This window comes from Sorex araneus, chromosome 11, assembly GCF_027595985.1.
Source record: "Sorex araneus isolate mSorAra2 chromosome 11, mSorAra2.pri, whole genome shotgun sequence".
NCBI lineage: Eukaryota > Metazoa > Chordata > Mammalia > Eulipotyphla > Soricidae > Sorex > Sorex araneus.
The window spans coordinates 27,143,628-27,168,620 of record NC_073312.1 but is presented as its reverse complement, the minus strand read 5'-3'; the positions used below and the strand labels follow the sequence as shown (position 1 = coordinate 27,168,620).

Here is a 24,993-nt window from a genome sequence, read left to right as displayed (position 1 = left end):
AGAGGTATCTGGGGGATTTTTGTGGCTAGTTGATCTCTTTCAAGATTTATTTATGGGTCTCTGGAGCAGGGTGTGGCCGACGAGCTTCAGCTTGGCGGGGACTTGGCCTGCCCCCATCCCGACATGGCCCTGGGGTCTTAGCCTGGACAGTGTATCTGAGAAATTTTTGCAGCTTGGTGATCTCATTTGAGACTTAATCATGAATCTCTGAAGCAGGGTGGATAGATGAGTTTACATGGTAGTGGGACATGGTGTCTGAATTTTTTTTTTTGTAATATGTGAAATCTTAGAAACAAAAGAAGCTAAAAGCACAAGAGGCAGAAAACTACCAAAGGGTGGGAGGAAGTTGGCAAAATGGGTGAAGGTGATCAGGGACAAACTTCCAGTTATAAAATGAGTCAAGTAGCTATAGTGTACAGCACTAGAATTATAACCAGTTTGGTGGTCTAACTTTGAAGTTAAGACCAACAGATTTGTGGTTACGTATATCACTTGTATCACCTGTCGTCCTGTTGTGCATTGATTTGCTCGACTGGGCACCAGTAATGTCTCCATTTGTCCCTGTCCTTCCCAACGCTGCCATATTGGGGGGCTCTTTCAGGGTCAGGGGAATGAAGTCCATTATTGTTACTGTTTTTGGCATATCGAATATGCCATGTAGCTTGCCAGGCTCTACCGGGCAGGCGGGATACCCTTGGTAGCTTGCCAGTCTCTCTGATATACAGGTTATGTATATACAGGTTATGTATATTAAAAAGTGGAATCATGTATGTCTAAAACTAAAATAATGTTGTATATTAACACACCACTAACACATAAAAAAGCTGATAGCCTCTAAGACAGACCAACATCACATCAATTCTTAATAAATTGTTTAAATGTTTAAATGTCTGAATAGATGTCCCTGTGCCACACCAGAAGCTGTATGCTTTTTATTACAAAGATTGTAGGGAACCCTGCCAGGAATCTATTTACACTAATTATTCCATTCATCTGAAGGAGTGATGTAACAGTACTGTCAGAAGAGAAATAAGGATAGTGCTTAATGAACCCAAGTAGCTACTAGTAATTATCTCCTCTTAGAGAAAAATATAAACCGTTTTTGCTGCACATAACATCAACTGGGAGATCAATCTCTACCCACATTTATAAATCAGAATATTAGAAGACCCTGGCTTTTTCTGGGGGCTACCTAGTTACTCTAAAGCATGCCATTTCTCCCCCTTGATTTTTCCTTCACTTGATGGAAATGAAATTAAAATCCTAAAGGATTTCCAGAGGCAGAAAAGGGACAGAGATCAAAGATGCAGAACCAAGAACTTGCCAACATTCCGAAGCTTGAAACGGATGGAGCCTATGGAGAAGCCACAAATGGCGGACATTCCTTGATCTGCATTTACCCTGATTTTCAATATGAAAAGTAACATACTTGAACAAGCGTAAGTGTAACCATACTTAGGCCATTCTAGATCCAGTCTCAAAAACAAGAACAGTTTGAAATGTTTGACCGATTTGGAAGCTGCTGGATCACCTTCTTAGACAAGCACCAATTCTGTGCTCCTCTCGGGTCAGTTTTGGTTTGAGGAAGCTGGTCCCCTCGGAATCACTTTGGGACTCTCCGGAGTTCGCTCATGAGCCAAAGGGCGACGCTGAGGAGGGCCAAGGAGCCCGACTGGTGAGTGGCCGCCAGAGCTGTCGGAACGTACATCAGCAGAGTGCTAATGCCCAGGGCCACCTGTCACGAAGGAGAGGAACAGTAAGGGAAACAACTGGACAGACATCTGCATTCAAAAAAGTCAAATCTAAAGGAAAAAAATTTTTTTTTAAATTTTACAACTAAATATACTTTTAGAACAAAGAAACTCAAACAAAATAAACCTAAAATTTCCTTTCCCCATCCCAGATCCACCTCACCTCCCCACCAAAGGCAACTGACTGGCATCCTTTTTGAGTGTTTATAGAGAATATTTTTGTTTGCTCTGGGGGCCACACCCAGAAAATGCTTAGGGCGGGGCTGGAGAGATAGCACAGCGGGTAGGGCGTTTGCCTTGCACGCGGCCGACCCGGGTTCAAATCCCAGCATCCCATATGGTCCCCTGAGCACGGCCAGCGGTAATTCCTGAGTGTAGAGCCAGGAGTAACCCCTGTGCATCGCCAGGTGTGACCCAAAAAGCAGAAAAAAAAAAAAAAAGAAAAGAAAAAGAAAAAATAAGAAAAAAAGAAAATGCTTAGGGCTTAGTCCTGGTGGTGCTTGGGGGTCCATATGGGATGCCGGGGATTGAACCTTGGTTAGCTGTATGCAAGGCAAGCGCCTTACTGCACTACTGCTACAGCCCCTATAAAGTTTTGTGTTGTTCTAGGTTTTTTTTTTTTTTTTCCTTAACAATATAGATCTTGGTATTTTACACGGTCATTAGTTTAGTAGTGTCAGTCCAGGCACGCAGGCATGTGAGGCATGCCATCTTCTGCAAAATCTTACCAGTGCCTGCCGAGATCTTACTATTTTTTTTGGAAGGTGGCCATACCCAGTGGTTCTCAAGGCTTATTCCTGGCTCTGTGCTCAGGATCACCGTGGATGGTGTTTGGAAGATCACATGGGGTGCTAAAGATTGAACCCAAGTCGGCTGCGTGCAAATCAAGTGCCCTCCCCGCTGTCCTATCTTGCCAGCCCTGAGATCTTACTCTTTTAAACTGCTGCCTTATTGGGATGCGCCATGGCTATTTAACTATCTGCAACACTACAGCAGTTCTACAAGTAAGTTTTGTTTTTTCTGTTTGGACCACACCTGGTGGTGCTCAGGGGTTACTCCTGGCTCTGCACTCAGGAATTACTCCTGGTGGGGGCTGGGGGACCATGTGAGCTGATGGGTATTATCTCTTTAGTTCTACAATAAATTTTCTTGTATGTAGCTCTCTGAATGATCAATCAGCTGGGCTGAAGGACTATACATTTTACTGTGTGTGTGTGTGTGTGGTGTGTATGTGTATGTCACATTTTTCAAAGACATTGTCATACTGCCCTCTGAAAAAAACTATCAACTCCTGCTTATGTGAAGAACATGTGAAGGTGACTAAAAGGTACCCACACCTCTGCCAATACCTGCTTTTTTTTTTTTCATCAGAGACACACAAAATGGCATGAATAGGTTCACTCTGCTCCTCTCTGGTCATGAGGCTAAACAGCCTTTTGTATTTAGTGGCTATCTGCCACTCCCTGTGAGTGTTATGCTTTGCTATTCTTAATTTATGTGTAGATTTTTTTCAGTATACCATCAATATTAAAAGTATTGTCTGCTAGCGTATCACCTGTCCTTTGAAACTTTGTTTCGGGGGACACTGTCAACATCAAAAGGAAGAGGTTCGTACCTGGGTGTACCCCAAGGCCAGGAGAGTTCCTGCCGCCATCTTGGCCCTTCGTGGAAGGGGGACCCTCCGGGAGAGGAAGTAGAGCACCGTGATGGCAGTGACGGAAGAGATTCCCTGAGGAAAGAAGAGAGTCTGGGCATGCCAGGGGCTCCTGCCTGGTTTTGGCTCACCGTCACGCTTTTCCTCTAGAACTGCTGAGTGACCACGCACCTCGTGCTTCCCTGGTCCCGGGCACAGAGAAGCAGCCTGCAGGGGCGTCTGCACTGAAGACGCCTCTAGTATCTTGTTCTCTCCATGCCCCCGCTGGCCTGCCTGCCACCATGTCAATGCTCCCCAAAGCTCACCCAGAGCCTCACTTCCCAGTGTGGGTCTCCCTCGGGCACGGCCCTTATTCTACAAACCTTTCCATCTCTTTGCCTACTTCTGCCTCTAATACAGCATTTCCAAAGCAGGGCCGACCCCAGTACTTGAGGGTCCTGATTGGGGGGAACTGAAAGTGGAAGTTGCTAGCAGGTGCTAAAGAAAGACCCGAAGTCTCTCAGCAATCTCACTCCTGCAGAATAACTGACAACAGGGACGCCAGCCTCCTTCCGTGATGTTAACGGGGACTTTTTCACTACCATATTCCTACATCTATTTCACTTCTTTCCCTTTCCATAGCTATCGATGACGACAGCTTCAACCAGACCTTACGAAATCCCAAATGTCACTTGGAGTCAGGGATGAAGACAGAGTTCTCGTATTCCTCTAGAGTACTCGAGTCCTCGGGATGCCTCTTCAGATGTCCTGCTGTCATCTCACACACCTATACCAGCCTCCATTTCCAGCTCAACTCTTATCCCCATGGCCCCACTTCTGCTCTGTTTTCAGCATGCCATGGAGGAAGTTCTGGGGTTGCCTTTGATCTTTGACCTTCATTCCTTCCGCCCACCTCCTATTTCTTATAGACTCTCTCAGATTCACCATTCTCAAGCTTCCCTCCACCACGAATCCCTGACCCCGTCACTCTCAACTGCATTGTTTAAACAGTGCCAGGCTCTCACTGGCCTTCTGGCTGATCTTACCCAGTTCCCCCATATCCTACCCAGGCTATAAAGCTGGTCTCAACAGAACTCCTGGCAGGGCCTTAATAAACCTTCGCTTGGAAGACAAGTACGCATGCTGCTTGTGGCTCTTTGGGCTTCACTTTCAGTACTGATTGCTCTGGGTTCAGTGACCACTGTCTTTGCATCCAACAGCACTTCTGCTTAAATGATGCACCTGTGTGTATGCAGGACTGGGGAAGGTTATCCACTTCCATGGGGTGAAAGATCTGGGACTTTATGAAGGAAACAAGATCCTGAAAGCCAGGATTTGGCAGGAGAGGATATGGTGCTTAAGATGAAGTGGTCCAGGAACAGGAGCTGTGTTTCTTCTACAAAGGAAAGGACTCGACTCCTCTCTGCCCTCTCGGTGGCTGCCGGTGCGAATCTACTGACCCCGTGCCCGGTTGCAGGAAACCCCCGACTCACCAGGATCCGGTGATCAAACTGCACCATGGTGGGATTCTCAAACACATTCTTCAGGATGGGGGAGAAGGTGAAGAGATCTCCTGGAATCCAGGATTCGCCCATCTTGGGGAAGGAGTTGTAAACTAGCCCAGCATCGAGCCCCGCCACAAAAGCCCCTGCACACCAATGTAAGTGATGTCGATCCAAATGAGAGAAGGAGAAGAACAAATATTAATTCTGATGCGAAGATATTATCCCAGAGTCAGGCAAACTAGTCAAAGAATAATAAAAAGATCTACAGTAAGATTCTCAAACAGGAAATACCTATCATAGACCCATCACCATGGAAATGTTAGGTAAACAACTGTTACATTACAAATCATATTGCACCTGAAACTAACACTTGACCTATGACATATGCCTTCTCTGTCTTATAAAAAGAGCTTAAAAAACACACCCACATAAAAAAAAAAAAACCACCCACAAAGGAACTACTGCCACTCAAATTTCTAGCATGCCGCCAGCCAGCGGTGGTGTGGACTAAAAGCCCTGAAAGAGGCTTATTAGCCTGGAAAACTGGCTCAGTGATGCGCCACCTGAGAACTTCTGATCTGTTCTGGAATGTTCTTCCCACAGGAGTCTGCACGATGTCCTCCTCCACTTCCTCAGGTCTCCACACGGATGCTGCCTCACTGGAGCCTTCCCCAATAATCCCGTGGGACAGCATTCTCCCACCTCACCTCCATCCCCTCTCCTGCTTTCTTTTTTTGTTTTTTTTTCCCCTCTAGCATTAAAGATTATTTGACATGTTTTATCTTTCCCAAGTACTCAAAAGATGTAAAAGGACCACAGAAATGCAATAAATAAATAAAACCACAAAACCACTTATACACTAAATCCTGGATAAACACATAAAGAGGGTGTCCATGAATTAAAGGATGACTCACCCATTGTTTATTATCACAGAGGACTCAGGGATAATCAAATAAAATCCCTTACTTTCGCAAAGAACACTTATAAAGTCAAAATGTATGTTCTGGGGTTGGAGCGACAGTACGCTAGGTAAGGTGCTTGCTGGGATCGATCTTCGGTATCCCACATGGTGCCCTACGCCCCACCAGTAGTGATCCTCGAGTGCAGGGCCAGAAGTAAGCCCTAAGTACCACTGGGGTCACCCCCAAAACAAACAAGCGAACAAACACAATTATGTTCTTTCACCATGAAAAAAGGTGGGGGATGTGTTAATCACTGGTTTGGTCTTATTTTGAGCGCTGCTGTCCAACAGAACTTTCTGGGATGATGGAAATATATTTTATAGTTGCCATCAACCACAACAGCTGCTAAATGCATATGGTTTCTGAGCATCAGAAATATGGCTAGTGTGACTGAACAACTAAAAAATTTCTATTTCGTTGGGGTTTTAGCAAATTCATCTTTAATTGCCACATGAAGTGATGGATCATTGTATGATCCTACACTGAGAGAAGCGGAGGTGTGATTTATTATTTATTTATGCTCCAGAGCCTCCTAGATACAAGGCAATCAATCATTCAACGACAGCTGAGCCCCAGCCCTGGCCCTAGAGGGAGACTGCAAGCATGGGCAAAGCACCCATCCCGGTCTCTACCCCAGGGAACTGCTCTTCGGTCTTGGTGTAAGGTAACAGCAAAAACAGTCACAATAATGTGAGCGTGGTGACAGCTGACCCCACAGCCTCCGCTACATGCCAGGGACTGTTCTGTAGCACCTCGCATATGTCACTTGGGCAACTATCATCACTCTCATCTCTCCCAGATTTGGGACTAGAAACTTCCAGGGTGGAAGGTTCTATTTTTGAACTATTACTCATTGTGGAAGAGTAGAGTTGGTGGAATCGTCATGGTGGCGTATTAGTATTTAAAAATACTTATGTGTGATTCAGCCACTAACACAGTTTAAAAAAAAAAAACAAAACGACCCCAAAACACAGTAGCTCTTACTTCAGGTCCATGTTTTCTCTTAAACACGTTATCTCACTTGCTTGTCTCTATATGCCTTTTTGTCCTTTTGCTTTTTCCACTCCGGGGAAGCCCGTGTTCTCTCTTCAGTGAGTATGGAGAGCAGAGGGAGGCATGTGTGAAAGGGAAATAAGGGAATGCAGGAGACGATGGCCAAACGTTAGGCAGGAAACCCACTAGAGAACAGGCCGCCGTGCGAGGAGCTTACCTGAGAGTGCTGTGAGGAACACCAGGCCCGCTGTCCCGTGGGCAAAGTGTCGCAACTGCACAAGCTGACGGGTTTCAGGCAGCTGAATGACCAGAGAAAAGTGCTCAGATAAATGGTACCTCGGAACTCAGGAGTCACCGGGTGTCCAGGGCAAGATTCACATGGGAATGTCAGGTTAGATCCTCCCTGGATCTAGCTGGATCTCGGCTGGAGGCTGGAAGATGCTACAGAGATGCTACATGCAGCTGACCCCAGTTTGATTCCCAGCACGTGGATGGTCCCCTGAGCACTGCCAGGAGTGCTCCCTGGGCACAGAGCTAGGGGTAGCCTCTGACGACTGCTGGGTGTGGCCCTGGCAGGTGCCCATCTAAAAATCTAGTCAACCCGGTCCATATCACATGCTCAGAACCAGCTCCTGCCTCGGTCTCTCTCTGCTCTAACCTCCTCTGGGGTCAGCAGTGAACCGGTGGAAACCTCTCTTGATGACACTCCTTCTAACTCTTCCTGAAGTTCGTGTTTTCCACCTCTTCCCAGCGGCAATGCTGGTGAAAGATTCAGCCCCCCCAGACTGAATTCACCTTTGAATGAGTTGCTGCAGCCTTTTTTTCCTTTGCAGCACTACAACCGGCCAGCCCTGAAGTTCAGTATTCCTCTGAACTTTGATTATACCTGTTTCCTGGCAAACTAATATATATGACTAAAGGAATGCATGCGTTTTTGACCGTGACTTCCACTGGAACCGGAGTTTCCATTTTGCTACCCCTGCTGACCTCGGTAACAGCAGAACTGACTCTTACCTTGAGTGGCGGGAGCAGCAGTGAGAGCGAGGTCCATAAGCTGGCGCAATAAAGAACTAGGGCCGACCCCAAGTGGGCTGCCAGACGGTACTGACTGACCCGAGGGATGTCGTGGGACTCTGGTTTTTCTTCTAATCCACTCTTCACCATGTACCATCCTAACAGACCCTAGAGTCAAACGGAGGAGAGGCAAATTAGACCTGCTGACATGATTCAATTCTGTTCTCGGAAGAAGCGAGCCACTGGCACTCCCTGCCTGGCCACTCCTTCCCGTGCCCTCACCCGCCACCTCTCAATTTCTTAGAAATCAAAACTACCTCCTCACACATGGCACCCCACGTATCTGACTACTCTTTACTGAGTGTAAACTATAGCAAAGCCGTTGTACAGAAACAAAAACGTTTCTGGACAAAATCTAACATATGCTTAATCTAACTTAACATTATGCAGACCATAAGACAGACTAAAAAAGCGAGGGCTGTTTCTATAGAAAGTAAGACTGAATGCTTTAGAAAAAGCCTGACAGAAACTGCTTAAAAAATTCTTGCCAAATGAGGTGTGAGGAGTCAATGAGAGAAGACTAGGGGGGTCTTATAGGAACCTGTAAGGCTCTGTTTATAGGCAAATGGCATTACAAGTATCTTAAGTTCCACTGCTCTAGAAGAAAACGGAAATAAAATGATAATCTATGGGGTGCAAGGTTCAAAGATAAATGCCAATCAGAAGATTAATAAGTACAGGTTTAGTACTTCATTAACAACAGAAAGGCAATGGAAGTGCATGCTTAAATTATTTTGTTTTTTTGGGGGCCACACCTGATAATACTCAGGGGTTACTCCTGGCTCAGCACTCAGGAATTACTCCTGGCGGTGCTCAGGGGACCATATGGGATGCCGGGGACAGTACTTGGATTGGCCTGTGCAAAGCAACCACCTTACTTGCTGTACCACTGCTCCGGCCCCCATGTTTAAGTTTAAAAGTTGTGGCCAGGGGCTGGAAAAAAAGAACAGCTCGACAAGCTGAGCACAGGCTTTGCATGCTGGAGTCCCAGGTCCATCTCTGGTACTGCATGTGGTCCCCAAAGCACTGCTGGGAGCAACTCCACAGCAACGAGCTGGGAACAGCCCCTGAGCACCACCACGGATGCCCCCCCCCCCCCCAAGTGGCACTAGGAGATCAAACAGCAATTATAGTGCATGCCTAGCAGGAACCCACTTGGGTTTGATTCCTACTGCCACAATGCCTTAGCATGGCCAGGTACGCCCCTGGGAGCCTGAACACCGCCAGGTGCAGCCCCGGAGGCCCGTGCAACCCCAGCAGTGCTGGGCCTGAACGCCACCACATCCTTGGGCCTTGCATGGAAACGATGTCTGGCTGGCCAAGAATTGCCCATGGGGTCCCAGGCCTCCTGAGGCCACTTGGGAGCCAAAATACATAAAGTCACTTAAAGCAAGGAAACAGGACAAATAATACACGGGGAGCTTTAGAACTGGGGGGAGGCCCAGAGATAGTCCAGCAGATGAGGCGCTTACTGTGCACCTGGACAAACCGGGTTCGATCCCCGGCATCACATAATCCTCCGAGTCCTGCCCAGAGCAGGAGTGCGCCCTGAGGAGTAAGCCTTGGGGTGTGGCCCCAAATGAAAAACAAATGTACTTTTTTTTGGCAGGGTGGGGGCTGGGGGTTCCCAAGCTGCACTCAGGAGGCCCAGGAACTCCACCACTGATTCTCGGCCCACCAGGGTGAGAGTTTGATGCAAGTGCCCAAGGATGCAATGATAGGGCTGGGGATTATGTGGGCTGTCTGAGTGGTGCGGGGGTCTCCAAGGTTGTACTTAGCAGTGCCCAGGGGAACACGCAGTGCCAGGAATCAAACCTAGGCTGGCTGCGTGCAGGGGCTCTAACCACTGTACTCTCTCTTGGTCCCTAGACCCATCGGCTCCTGTCGGTGAGATGTGGCCCTTCCACTCCTACCCTCCAAAGCTGGCCGACTCGCAGACGGAGGACTCTCACAGCTCTTCTAAAGACACTTGGCAGGAATCTTTTTCAGACATTTCTCATCTCCTGCTACCTAATATTAGCCTGAGTAGTCTAATTACCTTGATTCAAAATTCTGTCCTCCTGGGAGTCTGCCTTTGGAGGGTTTTCTTTATTCTAAAATAAACTTTAGGGATTGGAGCGATGGCACAGTGGGTAGGGCATTTGCCTTGCATGCAGCTGACCTGGGTTTGATTCCCAGCATCCCATATGGTCTCCCGAGCACTACCAGGAGAAATTCCTGAGTGCATGAGCCAGGAGTAACCCCTGTGCATTGCTGGGTGTGACCCAAAAAGCAAAAAACAGAAACAAAAAAACAAAACAACAACAACAACAACAAAATAAGGTAAAATTTAATTTTGCTTTTCTCTTTTTTGTTTTTGAAGGGGGGGCACATCTAGTGATGCTCAGGTGTTATTCCTGGCTCTACACTCAGGAATTGCTCTGCTGGTGCTCGGGGACCACCTGGGATGCTGGGGACAGGGTTGGCTGCATGCTAGGCAAGTCCCTACCTGCTGTACTATCTCTCAGGACTTCTAAACTTTAATTTCTTTCTTGCCTACACTCCTGTGTTACTACTAGAGGTTATTAACTGTCTGTTTATTACAGTTTCTACTGCCTTTCTCTCACATATTCTCTTCCTTAGTTCATACTGCTAATACTTCCAAGTTAAATTAACCAACCAATTAGCTTCCTCCCAATCAAAGCTTGTTCTTTCTCTGATGCTCTGATACTCTGCCTTGGGGCCTTTCTCTCTTCATCCAGTAACTCACAGGTCTTCTCTCACATTCCTTCCCTGGTTTTCAGTCACAGTTAAGCCCATGACTCGGGAGTCTTTCAAGGCTTTACCTTGAAGAACATGAACTTTTAACAGCATAACCTTTAATTGCATAACTTTCAACAGCAGGCCAGCTTATGTGATTATTTTTTTTCTTTCCATTCTCCTCCACACCCCTATCCAAACCCCTTTTTTTGGTGATGCTGGGGATTGAACCCAGAGCCTCTAGGTGATTGTAATCACCACTTTATATCTGAACTCAGAGATGATTATATCTAGGATCATTCCCACCAGAAAATATAGCTTTCTTTTAGAAGTTTCCTATTTTTTTCTGTAACCGTTCTAGTATAGAGATATGACCTCCCTCATCTAACATGTAAGTCAGTAAAAGGGAAGAGATAAGAACTCAGGGGTGAGCCCCGAAGGGAAGGAAACTCTTAATTCTCATGACACAAACTATATTTACTGAGGGCTTACTGAGGACTCCTAGCACTAAGTTTCTTTACACATGTGATCTCCTGGAACACACACACGAAGTAGGTAATGTGATTACACCAGCTTACCGGAAGGGGAAACAGGACTCACAGATGTTAGATAACTTGCCCGACTATAGAAGATCTGGGCATTGAAGCTTGGCCCGGGACACTAAAATCCATGGTCCTGCCCATTCCTTTATACTACCTCCAAGATTGCTTCCTTAAAACATGCCAACTGGGAAGGTCTGGGAGCATCTCTGGGTTGCCAACCTTGAATGACTCTCACCTGGAAGCAGACTAAGCCACAGAGGGCAAGAACACGTCCTTTCATGCCACGGCTGAGCCAGCCCTTTCTCCAAAAGTAGGCAGCGGGCAGGATGTATGCCAGGCCTACCAGACGACCCCACATTCGGTGCGAGTATTCCATGTACCAGATGAACTTGAACTCTGCCAATGTCATATCATGATTCAAGCTGGGTGGAAAGGGAAGTCAAAAAAGAAGAAAGAGGAAACATCTCTCCGATCTCCTTTTCAGATGGAATGCCGGAACATTCTCTGTCCTGAGCTCTGAGAGCGTTGCCCTCTTCTTGCCCAGATACCTCAGGACCAACCACTTTGGAATTAGGGGTGAAGAGCTGGGCGATCACTAAATACGAAGGAGTCAAACACCAAAAATATTAGTAACCTCTTATAACCACTGCAAAACGCTTAAATGAACAAAAGAAGGGCTGGAGGGACAACAGGTAAGGCCTTGTGTGTGGCAGACACGGGTTCAATCCTCATCACCTCATATGGTCCTCCCCACCCCCACCAACCACCACAAGGAGTGATCCCTGAGCACCGCTCGGGTGTGATTCCCCAAAACCACAAAATAATAAAGGCAATTAAGCAAAAGATCAAGTGGGGCTATTGGGCGAGGTATATGATTTTCTTTAAATACTCACATTTTAAATTCTGGAAATTGCTGGTATTTTTGGAATTCGGCTTCCCATTCCTCTTGGGTTGTAGGTGGCTTCATCTCCTTAATTAAATGCCAGTCTACCATGGAGAGGCCAGACTCGGTCAACCTGAAAGTGGAAAGAAACTTGAATGTGTGCTCACAGTTGGATTACTCCGATGATTCACAGCATCACGGACCTGAATCCAGCCCCACAAAAGTACAAGATTCTGTTGGTGTTTTTGATTTCTGCTCTCTTTGTGAGAATTGTAAGAATTCTGTGAGAAACAGCTATCATTAGGTACAGATTCCTCTGCTTCTGTTCTCTTAGTGCTTTATTAAAGTGTATTTTCTTTCACTAGAATCCTCAGGTAAAAAACCAATCCCTGGTCCAAAGAAACATGCTCTAAAGGGTTCCTCAACATTATTTGCAAAAGGAAAAAGAGAGAGTTGGAGTTATGACATACTTAGGTTGTTTTGTGGATTTACAGACAAGAAAACTCAAATTAGTCGTACTTCCTCATAACAGCCAGCACACATGAAGGTAATTTGGAAAAAAGGTGCAGTGACTGTGGAGCGAATTTGAGGAATCCATATTTTATTAACAAAGAAAGTAACATCACAAAGGGAGTTAGGGTTCCTCAAGTAAAAGGCTTTAGGTCTAAGGCAGGAAGGGTACATGATGAGCCTGAAATAATCTTATCTAGAAAGCAAGGAATCAAAGGTTATTAGACTCCTTTCAAAAAAGGCTTTGGAGCCAAACCGCAGAGGCTCTTACAAAATAAAGATGGGAACCCGGAGTGAATCATTATCCCTGCAATGGAATGTAACCTGCCAAATATGCTTAGCCTTATTAAAATACCATGATGATTCAAAGCTCAAACACTGCACTAGCCACTTTTAGGAAGCATATGGTAACCGGTCTATTCATTTATTTTTAAAAAAATGGTAAAAGGGCAGAGAAATAGTGCAGGAAATAAGGTGGCTGCCTTACACATAGATGACCCTAACTAGATCCCCTAAATGGTCCCCTGAACCCTGGGCCACTCCTGAGCTGAGGGCCAGAGATAGGCCTGCAGGGTGTGACTCCAAAACAAAACAAAAATTGGTAAATAAGGGGAAAGCATTAAGTATATATCTTGCCATTCCTATCTCAATGGTATCGAAGGATAATCATTGTTGATGAGAATATTTCTCTTTCGAGTTGATCTAGTAAAATTAGACTTCTTTTGCAATTCTAATAAAATAATTAATCAATGATTGCCCATGGATCTTCATCAGATATTTATTAATTCTGATTACCTATAATGTCTTTCCCCCACTGATCAAGCAACAACCAGTTTACTGTTGTACAGGGGCAGTGAATCACTGTTAGAAAATACAGCTATGCAAGAGGCAAGATCCAGACTCTGGAAATTTCAGTCAGTTGGGTTTCAGAGCTGGGGATGTGGTTCAGGGGCAAAGTGTCTGCTTTGAAAGTGTGAAGCTCTGAGTTTGAACCCTGGCATTGCAAAAAACCTAAAGATGAAAATTGTGTTTCTTAAAAAAAAAAAAATTGCAAGGAGGAAGAGGTGGGAACTGAATCTACATCTATAAAATCTCTATGTTTAAAGAAAATTAAGAATGTGGGAGCCATATTACAACTGAGAAAACACTCAGTAACTATGCATCAGCAGCAGGTGAAACTTACCCTAGTCTTGGGCTGAACTGATAGTACAAGCAGGTAGCGTGTTTGCCTTGCATGTGGCCAACCTGGGTTTGATCCCTAGCATTCCATATGGTTCCCTGAGCTTGATAGGAGTGATCCCTAAGCGCAGAGCTGGGAGAAAGCCCTGAGCACTACTGCGTGTGTTCCCCACCCCCACTGCCCAAAAAGGCCTAACCCCGTCTTTAAGAAGGGTTCCTAGGAATAAAAACCTAAAATGTTCCACGGCAAGGCAAACTATCAGATGAAACACCTTTGGCTGCAGTTTCTTGAGATGTTAAGCCCAGGATTCTGGGTTCCCAAGCAGCAAGAAAGACAGAAACACTAACTCGATCATGCAAAAGGAGGAGTTTTATGCCAGTATACGGGGGCCAACTATCTCACCCACAGAGTGGTCTCTTGATAGCGACCCCGACTTTAGGCAGCAAGCAGTTTATAGAGGGTTTAATTACATAACCAGTACATGCCTTATTGTTTCAAAAAGACTCTTACTTAGTTACCAAACAAAGGTGTTTTGGCAAGTGTCTAGGGTAACAGTGGTTAGGCAACAATTAAACAGTAATTTCCAGCATCAGTACCAATATTATGATTATATAGACTTCTCATTCTTTTAAGGTTAACAAAAAAACAACTTCTGGGGTACTGTGAGAATTGATTCATTGAGCCCACTTGCTGAGCCCGGGGAACTTTCCCAGGTGGGTTCAGGTTGGCTTGTTACGCATTGTTTTACTGCTCGGAAACAAACTATTTTAGTTCCTGTAACTGAACCTGAACCTTACAATGTAAAATAAAATTCCTATGTAACACATAGGAATATACACATGCAGCTGTAATTTCTAACGGGGATTCCTAACGGAGCACCCCTGCACCGCCGCCCAGTGCTGGCTCACTAGAGTACGCACCTGGTTACTCCCCCGAGGACAACTGCTCCAGCCACGGTGCCACTGCAGATCAGAAGCCATCGGCCCACCACCCGCTCGGCAGCCTTGTAGGGAAGAGGCACCGTGCCCCTGCCAGACTGCAAAGATACTTCCGAGACGGTGCTGTACTGGCCTGGCCTCGCCGGGCGCCAGATCCCACGGGTGCAGCCACACTGAGGATCAAGACAGACAAATGACAACTGGATAAACACGGACGTCTGCTTCCACCTGGGGAGTGGGGCCTGTCATGCTGCATGGCCACAGTTCCTGCCCTGGTCCCTCCCTATGTCCCATCTGGATGGATGGATATAGCAGCCAGTTTCTCTCACGGTCAATTCCTCGGGACCTCAGCCACCAGCCTCTTCCCAGGCTGTCTGAAGCCTTCTGGTCTCTGCTTTCTCCCCCTGAACTTTACACCTCCGTAAGATTCTTTTTTCTACCTGGGCCACGTGATTTATGACTTAGGAGCACCCCCTCCATCTGGGTATTCTCACCTACCAGGCCTGCAGCAGCTTCCTGGGACAGTCCACCGTCCCCCTGGCACTGCCTGCCCTCACGGTAATGTCCCTTGGGGTCCTCATGTGTCCCTGGCACCCATTCGACTGTGAGCTGTAGATCTGCAACACCTATTCCACGACCCGTTTCTAAACCAGTTCCCTTACAAGACTGTCACTAAACTTTGACCCATGAATTTTCAAACGAATGGTCTTGCTAGCTTCTTCCCGCACAGGAGCCTTCTGGCACACTATCCCACTCCCTAGCCCTTAAATACGCAACGCGGAAAAAAAAAAAAAGATTATTAGCTGGGCAAAATGCACGCCTCCTTCGGACTTAAGTCACTAAGGGGTCCAAATCCCGGAGCCAGTTCTCCCCGTCTCTGGTGAACACCAAGCAGCTGGGAATGGATGAAGCCTCCGTTTCCTTCTCTGCAGAATGGGGATGCAGGGGCTGGGCAGGCTACCACCGGGAGTTACAGTCACAAAGCAAATGTGCAGGAAAGGTCGTGCTGGCCGGAGCGACAGGGCCGGGGGTAGGGCATTTGCTTTGCACGGCTGGCCCGGGTTCCAGAGCTGGCACTCCAGCTAGGATGCTCCAAGCTCCGCCAGGAGGGATCCCTGAGTGTAGAGCCAGGAGTATCGCCGGATGTGGACCCCCCCAAACCCGTGTTTTTGCTTAAAAAACGACCATGCTTCTATTAACGCGCCTGGGGCTCTGCCCTGTACTAGGTGATGTGCCCCTCGGAGCAGCCAGATGAAGCGTGCTCGCCCTGTTCGGGCCGAGCGCACGGGGCACCGGGAGCTCTGCAGCTCGGGCCGCCGGGAGGTGCGAGCTCCGCGGGCCCCGTCCTCCCGCGCCTCCGCGGTACCTGAGCTCGAGACGCAGCCCGGGGCGCCAGGAGCCCGAGGCACGGGCCCCCGAACCAGGCTTTCAAGGGCCGAACGAGCAAGCGCTGCATCTCGGACTCCGGGGCGCCGCCGCCACTCCTCCGCTTTCCTGGTCACCGCCCTTTCCGCCCGTGGAGGGAAGCGCTTCCGGGTCACGCTCCCTCAGGGTCACACCCTACCGGGACCACGCCCCCTCCGGGCTGGCACGGCGGGGTCGGGGCGGCCGGGGACGCGCGCGGCGCGTGCCTGCCCGCCCGCGAGGACGCGCTCCCCGGGTCGCGCGCGCCGGAAGCCGGTCCGAGGGGGAGCCCGAGGCCGCGGCGGCTGCGAGGGACGCGGCGAGCATGAAGAGGCAGGCGGCGGCCGCCGAGCGCAGACGGGCGCGGATGCCGTCCGGGACGGCCGGTGCGGAAGGTGGCGGGAGCTGCGCGCTGGCGGGGGCCTCGGGGCGCCGGGGCTGGCGGGCGGCGGCGGTTGCGGCCCCAGGAGCCTTTCTCCCGGGGCGCGGGTTCGAGCCCCGGCGCCGGCCAGTCTCCCTTCCCGCCGCTTGCCACCGTGTCCCGAGGGGTGGATCCCGGCGTCGCTGGGATCTTCAGAGTTGGGGGGGCCCCGGGGGTGGCCGCCCGGTGACCGGGGGCTGCTAGGACTTCGTGCGAGGCGGGGGGGCGGTAAGGGACCACCGGGCCACACGGCTGCACGTCCTGTAGCTGCGTCGGGCACAGTGTGGACGCGGGAACGTGGCACCTTCGCCCCTTCCTCCCGCCCCCCCGCACCCCTGGGCTCCTCCGCACCAGCCGCTCTCAGCTCCTGGGGTCCTTCCAGCCTCAAAAAAAAACAAACTAAATAAACAACCTACTATGTTTTATGAAAAATTTAGGCTGAGTAGCTTGTCTGGGATTACACAAAAAAAGTAATGGGACCAGATTTGAAGGTGGTCTCCAGCTCTTAAACACTTATTTCTTAGAAAGAACTTTTAAACTTTCTGCAGCATGGAGAAGCACTGGAAAGAATCAGAACTGGAATATGGAAATGAGGTCCATGTTTTAGGACGACTCATTTGGTATTAATTAATTCCAGACCTGGCACCCCGCCTATAATCCCCAGACTTTTTTTTTTTTCTGTTTTGGGATTGCCGGAGCATAGATGGAGTCACAGTGGTGTTTAGGGGACCAGGCAGTGCCAGGGATTGAACCCGGACTTCCAGCATGCAAAGCGTATGAACAGCCCGCTGAGCTATTGTTCTGGTCCTGTAGTATCACTGTCCTCCCGTTGCTCATCGATTTGTTCGAGCGGGCACCAGTAAGGTCTCTCATTGAGAGACTTATTGTTACTGTTTTTGGCATATCCAATACACACGGGTAGCTTGCCAGGCTCTGCCGCGGGCTGTTACTCTGGTAGCTTGCCGGGCTCTCCGAGAGGGGCGGAGGAATCAACTCTGGTCAGACCTGTGAAAGGCGAAAGCCCAACCGCTGTGCTATCGCTCCAGCCCCGCCCTATAGTATAATTTCTTAAAATTGTCTTTGTACTTATTTCACAGTCCTAAGAGACCTCGATTTAATAAATAATACATTTATTGCATTGATTGGCCCTTGTATATTTAACAGAAATTTATTTGGGAGCAGCAAGATGTTAAAATATGTGGTAGTTTGGTGTAGATGGACAATACCATGATGGATTTGCAATGTTCTCCATGTATTTTAGGAGCAGCAAATGGATTTCTTATGGAAGTATGTGTTGACTCAGTAGAATCTGCTGTAAATGCAGAAAGAGGAGGTAAGACAAATAAGCAGATGAATAACAGTTGGCAGTCCTGTAAGAGCCTAAAAGCAAATCCTGACAACTGACCTTGAGAGCCCTAGTGTATGATCCTTTTAATCCTTTTGAAATCTCAACCAACCAGAAGACATACTGGAGAATAATTTAGTCTTCTTCCCTAAAAGGTTACTTTTGGGGGGGTGGGGGCCACAGCCAGCAGGGTGCTCAGGGGTTATTCCTGGTTCTGTGCTCAGGGATCATTCCTGGTTGGGACTGGGGAATCTAATGGGATGCTGGATCGAACCTGTTGGCTATGTGTGAAACAAGTTCCCTACCTGACCCCCTAGAATGTCACTTTTTGAATTTATTCATAGTAGGTGTTTATTCATTGGTTTCTTGTATTGAGCTTACTAAAGATTTATTTTTTCCAAACTATTGATTTTTTTTAAGATTATTTGTAGAGATTGATTGTCATTTTTATCAGAATTTTTTTTTTCTTTTTGGGTCACACCCCAAGATGTACAGGAGTTACTCCTGGCGATGCTCAGGGGATCATATGGGATGCTGGGAATCGAATCTAGGTCGGCCGCGTGCAAAGCAAACGCCCTACCTGCTGTACTATTGCTCCAGCCCCACATCAGAATTTTTATCTTAAATTTTATTTTTTAATCTCAAGAATTCTTTTACACTCAGAACCTGCTTTAATAGTAAGCATATTCCTATCACTCTAGAGTGAGAAATTAAAAAAACAAACTTTTCTTTATGGAAAGTTTCAAATACACAGAAGTAGAGAAAGGTGAATGAATCTCTGTATACTCAAAACACCACTTCAAACATTTTCAAGAAAAGGCTCATTCTCCCTCTTAATGGGTCAGCAAACTTTTTTGTTTTGTGAGTGTGTGTGTATGTGTTTTGGGGAGGGGGACGGGAGCGAGAACTCTACCAACAGTTCATGGGCTGCACTCAGCAGTTGTTTCAGGGATCATGCGATTCTGCAGATAAAACCCAGGCATGACTCCAGCTGATTGAGCCATTTCCCGGGCCCAGCAAACTTTGCTGGAAAACAGTAGCAATATATATTTTCAGCTTTGCAGGCTACATTTGATCTTCATCAAATAAAACTATATATATATTTATAAAATGAAAGCATAAAAAAGTGTAGAAGTCATCCTTACTTGGCAATTAAAAAAGAGTTTAGTACTGAGAAATCCTTCAACATAGATGATTTGTGAAACATTATTCTTTGTTTTGTTTTTTGTTGTGGGGCTATACCTGGTGGTGCTCAGGTTTTATTCCTGGCTTTGCACTTACAGATCATTCCTGGTGGAACTCTGGGAACCATATTGGTGCTAGGGATTGATCATGGAAGGGTGTGTGCAAGGCAAAGCATCTTACCTGCTGTACTATCACGCCCATCCTAGAAATTTCTATTCTTTTTTTTTTTTCCTTTTTGGGTCACACCCAGCAATGCTCAGAGGTTACTCCTGGCTCTGCATTCAGGAATTACTTACTCCTGGCGATGCTCAGGAAACCATATGGGATGCTGGGAATCGAACCTGGGTCGGCCTCATTCAAGGCAAACGCCTTACCCACTATACTTTTGCTCCAGCCCTGAAATTTCTAAGTCACTAAAGTACACGAAGGGACAGCCCAATGATATAATACAATAAAAATGTTAAGATACCTAACTTGAACGAACTCTTAAACTGGTCATTGCGGACTAGAGTTGCAATTAAAAATAGTTTATTCTTGTTTGTGATTTCTCAGTTTGATTCCCTTCACCAGTCTTTAGGATCCTTGGTCTTAGATTTGGAAAACTGTAAAATTTGCTGTTTAGTCTATTTTGAACACTTTTTGGGATAGAGTCTCAATTACTTTAAATCTAAAGATGAATTTCGCTGAGCAGTGTATCTTTTAAATCACAGGTGCTGGTCGGATTGAATTATGTTCTAGCTTACTAGAAGGAGGAACCACTCCCAGCATGGGTAAGTGTTGTTTTCACACTTTCTCGCTTTCTCGTGTGTGTTCATGGGGCCTGGAGACATCTGACAACTTGATTCCTTAGGGTCCTTTGCTGATGTTGCTTGGTACCTCTGCTGTGGATACTAGTAGAAATGCCGTGGTTATGAATAAACGTAAGATTCCGCCTAGGTGATGTTGTTTTCCCAACTACCAGAAAGTTGAGCTATGGAGTGGCTCTTAGTTAAATGGTTCAGTTACTCTGCCTTGATGTCACGCACCAGTCTCTTATTTTTTCATTCTGCCACCCCGTGACTTTTGTCTTCATTTCTCCCTGCCCACAATTTGTGTGCACTTGTCATTTTACTTCTCTCTATGTTAAAACTCCTATACTTTTTTCTAATTATTTCCAAGGAGTCGGTCTCTTTAAATTCCATCTCTTTGAAGGACTGAAATAACAAACAATGATTTATTCATATAACAGTACCTATTCTGATGCTCTTCGTTTATTTTTTTTGTTTGTGTATTTTTGGACTGTACTTGGCTGTACTCATGGTTGTCTCCTGGAAGAGCTGGAAGTGTTTGGTTTTGGCTTTGGGGCCACACCCAGCTGTGCTCAAGGTTTATTTCTGGCTCTGTGCTCAGGGATCATTCCTGGGGGTGTTCCAAGGACCACATGTGGCGCCAGGGATCAAAAGGGTCGATCACATGCAAAACAATCACCTTAATTCCTGTACTGTCTTTTCGGCTATATAATAGCTGTTTTAATACCTAGCTGTTAATTCTAATATTTATATCAATTCCCAGTGAATTTCATTGGCCTGACACACCACCTTATCATAATTCTTACTGGATTTTACTTTGTTTGGTACTGGATATTTTGGTACGCCTCTGAGTGCTCTCTTCTTTCCCCCTCTCATAGCTTTACACTGCCCTGAGTTCTTCCTCAGCCACTGAGCTCTCTTCTGGATCCTTTCTTTAGGGGATCCCTAATAACAGAGTTGCCAGAGTTGCTGAGAGCTTGTAGTGGTCACTGGGCTTAACCTCAGAAACTTGTGCTCGCCAGGAACGTGCGTTAAACCAATGAGCCATCTTTTGATCCCCTAGAAATATTCCTTCATTTTTGGGTCACACCCAGCGATGCTCAGGGGTTATTTCTGACTCTGCACTCAGGAATCACTCCTGGCGGTGCTCGGGGGACCATATGGGATGCTGGGGATTGAACCTGGGTTGGCTTCGTACAAAGCAAATGCCCTACCTGTTGTATTATAGCTTCCAACTTTTAGCCCCAACCTAAAAATATTCTTGAGCTGTTACTTGAAAATCATTTGTAGCATTCAGGTCTTGCTTTTAAGCAGACCTGGCAGAGACATCAGTCTAGAGCCAATTATTTTCTACTTAATAGTAGAAAATACTTCTGAGTACTCCACTCAGGCAAGACTTCTGAGTACTCCACTCAGTGTTTCGTGAGTCTTGACATTTTCCTCTCCGACAGGGAGGAGCAGGCATTTTTCCTGCCTGGCCTGAATGACAGGTACCGTATCTTCTAATACTTTTTAGGAGATGTGCTCCTGGCCTTCTGTCATTTCCTTGCAGTTAGAAGGAGAGTCTTAGCAGACCTCTGGAGGCTTCTCTGGAGGTTCTTCCTGGCCTCCCAGGTATTACCTGCTTGATTCTAGCCACTGGTCTCCCTTGACTCTGTTTTGTTTCCACAACTCAGTTAATTCTCTAGACTCCATCGGGGCTCCTCTTCCTACTGTGGGAACTTTGAAAATTCTTAAGATAGTGATTAATCTAGTTCGTACAGAATTTATATACTTTATAGTTTTATAGACTTTCCCTTATTTGTTCCCTATCTTTTAGGTATCTTTATCTTTTGTTTCATATCCAGTGTTTTTTACAAGCTCATCAAAATTTCTTGTATTTGTCTGATGTTTGGCTGTTTTTTTTTTTTTTTTTTTGACTTTGGCCACACATGGCAGTACTTAGGGGTTAGTCTAGCTCTGCACTCAGGAATCACTCGTAGCAGTGCCTGGGGGACCATATGGAGCGCTGGGGATTGAACCTGGTTTGGTCATCTGCAACGCAAGCCTTACCCGCTTTACTCTTTCTGGCCCCTAGTGTTTGGCTGTTAAAGGTAGGAGGGTCAATTCAGTTTGTTACACTGTTTTGGTTAAAAGCAGATTTCTCCACCGGCGTGATAGTACAGGGGGTAGGGCATTTGTCTTGCTTGAGGCCAACCTGGGCTCGATCCCTGGCATCCCATATGGTCCCCCAAGTACCAAAAGGAGTAATTCCTGAGAGCAGAGCTAGGAGTAACCCCTGAGCATTGCTCTGTTTGACCCAAAAAGCAAAGGGAAAAAAAGCAGAAAAAGAAAACATACCTCTGTGAATTTTAGCACAGCGAGTAAGGTGTTTGCCCTGCACGTGCCAACCTGGGTTCAATTCCTCCGCCCCTCTCGGAGAGCCCGGCAAGCTACCAAGGGTACCTCACCCGCATGGCAGAGCCTGGCAAGCTACCTGTGGCATATTCAATATGTCAAAAACAATAACAAGTCTCACATGGAGATGTTACTGGTGTCTGCTCGAGCAAATCTATGAGCAATGGGATGACAGGCAAACGCCCTGCCCGCTGTGCTATCGCTCCAGCCCCCACACCTTTATTTAGTATGAATAATAGCCTTGGGAATGTTTTTTGGTGACAGCAATCATGATTCAGTGCTTGGTGTTGGGCATATCAAAATCCCGTGCAAACTTTCATTTCTTTTAATAGAAACAAAAATTTATATAGGGTGAACAATTAAGCGAACTTGTCACAGATTATGTACTAACTGAGGGCTTCTGAAACAGCCATGAGTTATGTGATATTTAGGTACCTTTAAAAAAATTTTGTTTTTGAATTTTATTTTAGGTACTGTGATTTGTAAAACATTTTTTAAAATTTTATTTTTATAAAGTTGTTCACAGTGATTCATTACATTTAATATTTGAACACCGATCCCACCACCATTGCACCTTTCCACAACCATCTTTTGAATGATTCCCCCCAAGTCCCAAATTGTGTTCCCCAAAGCAGAACCAAAACGATGAATTTTGTATTGCCTTGTTATGAATAATATGTTAAAAATAAAGTTTCCATAAAGGAAAGTGTGTAAAGATTGTTGTATTCACCCTGGAGTCATTAAAACTTTGTATAAGAGATTACTAGCATGTTTGAGCCTCGTGCGCTTAAATATAGACATTCCCTGTGAGATTGATTGCCTTCTACTTTAACCCCCATCAAATGCTGTGTGCTGCTCTCGGAACATCAGTGGTGTAGAGTATGAGATGTCACTCCAGGAATTCTAAAATTTAGAATACGGGGCTGAAGAAATAGCATAGCGGGTAGGGCGTTTGCCTTGCACGCGGCCGACCCGGGTTCAAATCCCAGCATCCCATATGGTCCCCTGAGCACTGCCAGGAGTAATTCCTGAGTGCATGAGCCAGGAATAACCCCTGTGCATCGCTGGGTGTGACCCCAAAACAAACAAACAAACAAAATTTAGAATACGATTATACAGCAGATTCACTCATGGCTGAGGCTCGTCTGAGCCTGTGGAGAGCGGCCATGAGCCTGGCGGCGATTGAGTTCTGGAGGTTTTTCTGCTGTCTGGGCTCTGTTGGGGCGGGTGGGGAGGGAAACTCACCTGCTTCCCTCCGAGCTGCCCCCGATAAGTCAGCCTGGCGTGGGGTCTGGAGGCATCTCTGTGGCGCGTTGTGCTGTGGTTTATAAAACTTTTAATGGCAGTGTTTCATGCATAAAACATTTCAGCACCAGAATGTACCAGAGTGTCCTTCACAGTGTACCACTGTCCTCCCCCATCCTCTCCCCTCCTCCCTATTAAGGTACTTTTGCTTAGGTCTTTGTATAAAATCACAAATAAGTAGAACTTGGTTTCCTTTTACGAATCTCCTTCAAAAAACCACTTTGCTAAATTTATTTGTCTATAAAGGATCATGAACTATGTAATTCTCCTTCTTCTTCTTGTTTTTTTTTTTTTTTTTTTTTTTTGCTTTTAGGTCACACCCAGTGATGCTCAGGAGTTATTTCTGACTCTGCACTCAGGAATCACTCCTGGCGGTGCTGGAGGACCATATGGGATGCCGGGGATTGAACCCAGGGTGGCTGCATGCAAGGCAAACGCCCTACCCACTTTACTATTGCTCCGGCCCTGTAATTATTCTTTTTTTGCTTTTTGGGTCACACCCAGCGATGCTCAGGGGTTACGCCTGGCTTTGCACTCAGGAATTGCTCCTGGCAGTGCCTGGGGGACCATATGGGATGCCGGGGATCGAACCCGGGTCGGCCGAGTGCAAGGGAAACACCCTATCCGCTGTGCTATCGCTCCGGCCCCTGTAATTATTCTTATAGTAGATTTTAAATAGAATTGTAATCAGAAGAACAGGGGCTGGAGGCTGGCTCGCCCTCGGCGGTGCCTGTGCGCTCAAAGCTAGCGGAGCCCCTGGCGAGTGATGCTGGGGGAGCGAGGGCGGCTGGGAAGCTGCGATGGGGGTGATGAACGTGGGCAGGTGGGCAGCAGAGTTGGCCGGAGCCCGCAGAGCCTTGTGAGTGCCACGCACGGACGTGACCAGTAGCAAGGGGGAAAAAAATCCCGTAAATTTAGTTGAGGAGGAGGGGGTCATGCAGAGTCGGCCATTTCTTCCGTTATGGACGCAGAGCACTGCCGCGGTTTTCCTCTTTTCTAAGAGTGATCCCCTGCTTTCAGGAAAGGTCCTTTTAAGACTTGCCTGCTGCAAACAACCTAGATCACTTAACATCCTCCTTAAGTGTAGCCAAGCAACCGCATGATCAGCTCCGTGAAGCCCATTCACAGGGTCCTGAGACCCTCCCCACTGTTGTTCTCCTCTTCCCCCCACAGGAACTGACCCCAAGAAACAACCTTTCCTCTCCTCTGCAACCACTCCCCCCTCTTTCTATGGCGGGGACTCTGGAGGGGGTGGGGCGTCACCCAGGATGTATCCCACTGGATTGGGCTCCTCACATCAGACCTCATGACCTCACGCATTCACCTTTAGTAATTGTTTCCTTCCTTTAAAGAAAGTTTAAGAAAAAACTAAATAAATAAATGAAAATTAAAAAAACAAAACAACAGGGGCTGAGTGATAGTGTAGTGGTCAGGGCGC

The 24,993-nt window shown here is 46.8% G+C and overlaps 2 protein-coding genes across 2 annotated transcripts in view; one reads left to right on the top strand and one right to left on the bottom strand.

Moving 5' to 3' along the window:
- Positions 1–917: 917 nt before the first annotated feature.
- Positions 918–16,216, bottom strand: LOC101546578 (cytochrome c oxidase assembly protein COX15 homolog). The gene is made up of 9 exons (XM_004616361.2): positions 16,077–16,216; positions 14,693–14,883; positions 12,093–12,215; positions 11,435–11,621; positions 7,859–8,026; positions 7,062–7,143; positions 4,878–5,032; positions 3,367–3,480; positions 918–1,735 (listed from the first exon to the last, which is right to left on the bottom strand). Exons 1-9 carry the CDS (start codon positions 16,164–16,166, stop codon positions 1,604–1,606), a joined length of 1,242 nt encoding a protein of 413 aa, XP_004616418.1. The 5' UTR covers positions 16,167–16,216; the 3' UTR covers positions 918–1,603.
- A 100-nt stretch (positions 16,217–16,316) lies between these two features.
- CUTC (cutC copper transporter) overlaps positions 16,317–24,993 on the top strand; it is a 31,255-nt gene continuing 22,578 nt past the window's right edge. The window contains exons 1-3 of the mRNA XM_055119208.1: positions 16,317–16,500; positions 17,797–17,868; positions 19,776–19,835. Of these exons, the coding sequence (XP_054975183.1) occupies positions 16,440–16,500; positions 17,797–17,868; positions 19,776–19,835 (193 nt within the window). The 5' untranslated portion in view covers positions 16,317–16,439. The remainder of the gene's footprint in view (positions 16,501–17,796; positions 17,869–19,775; positions 19,836–24,993) is intronic.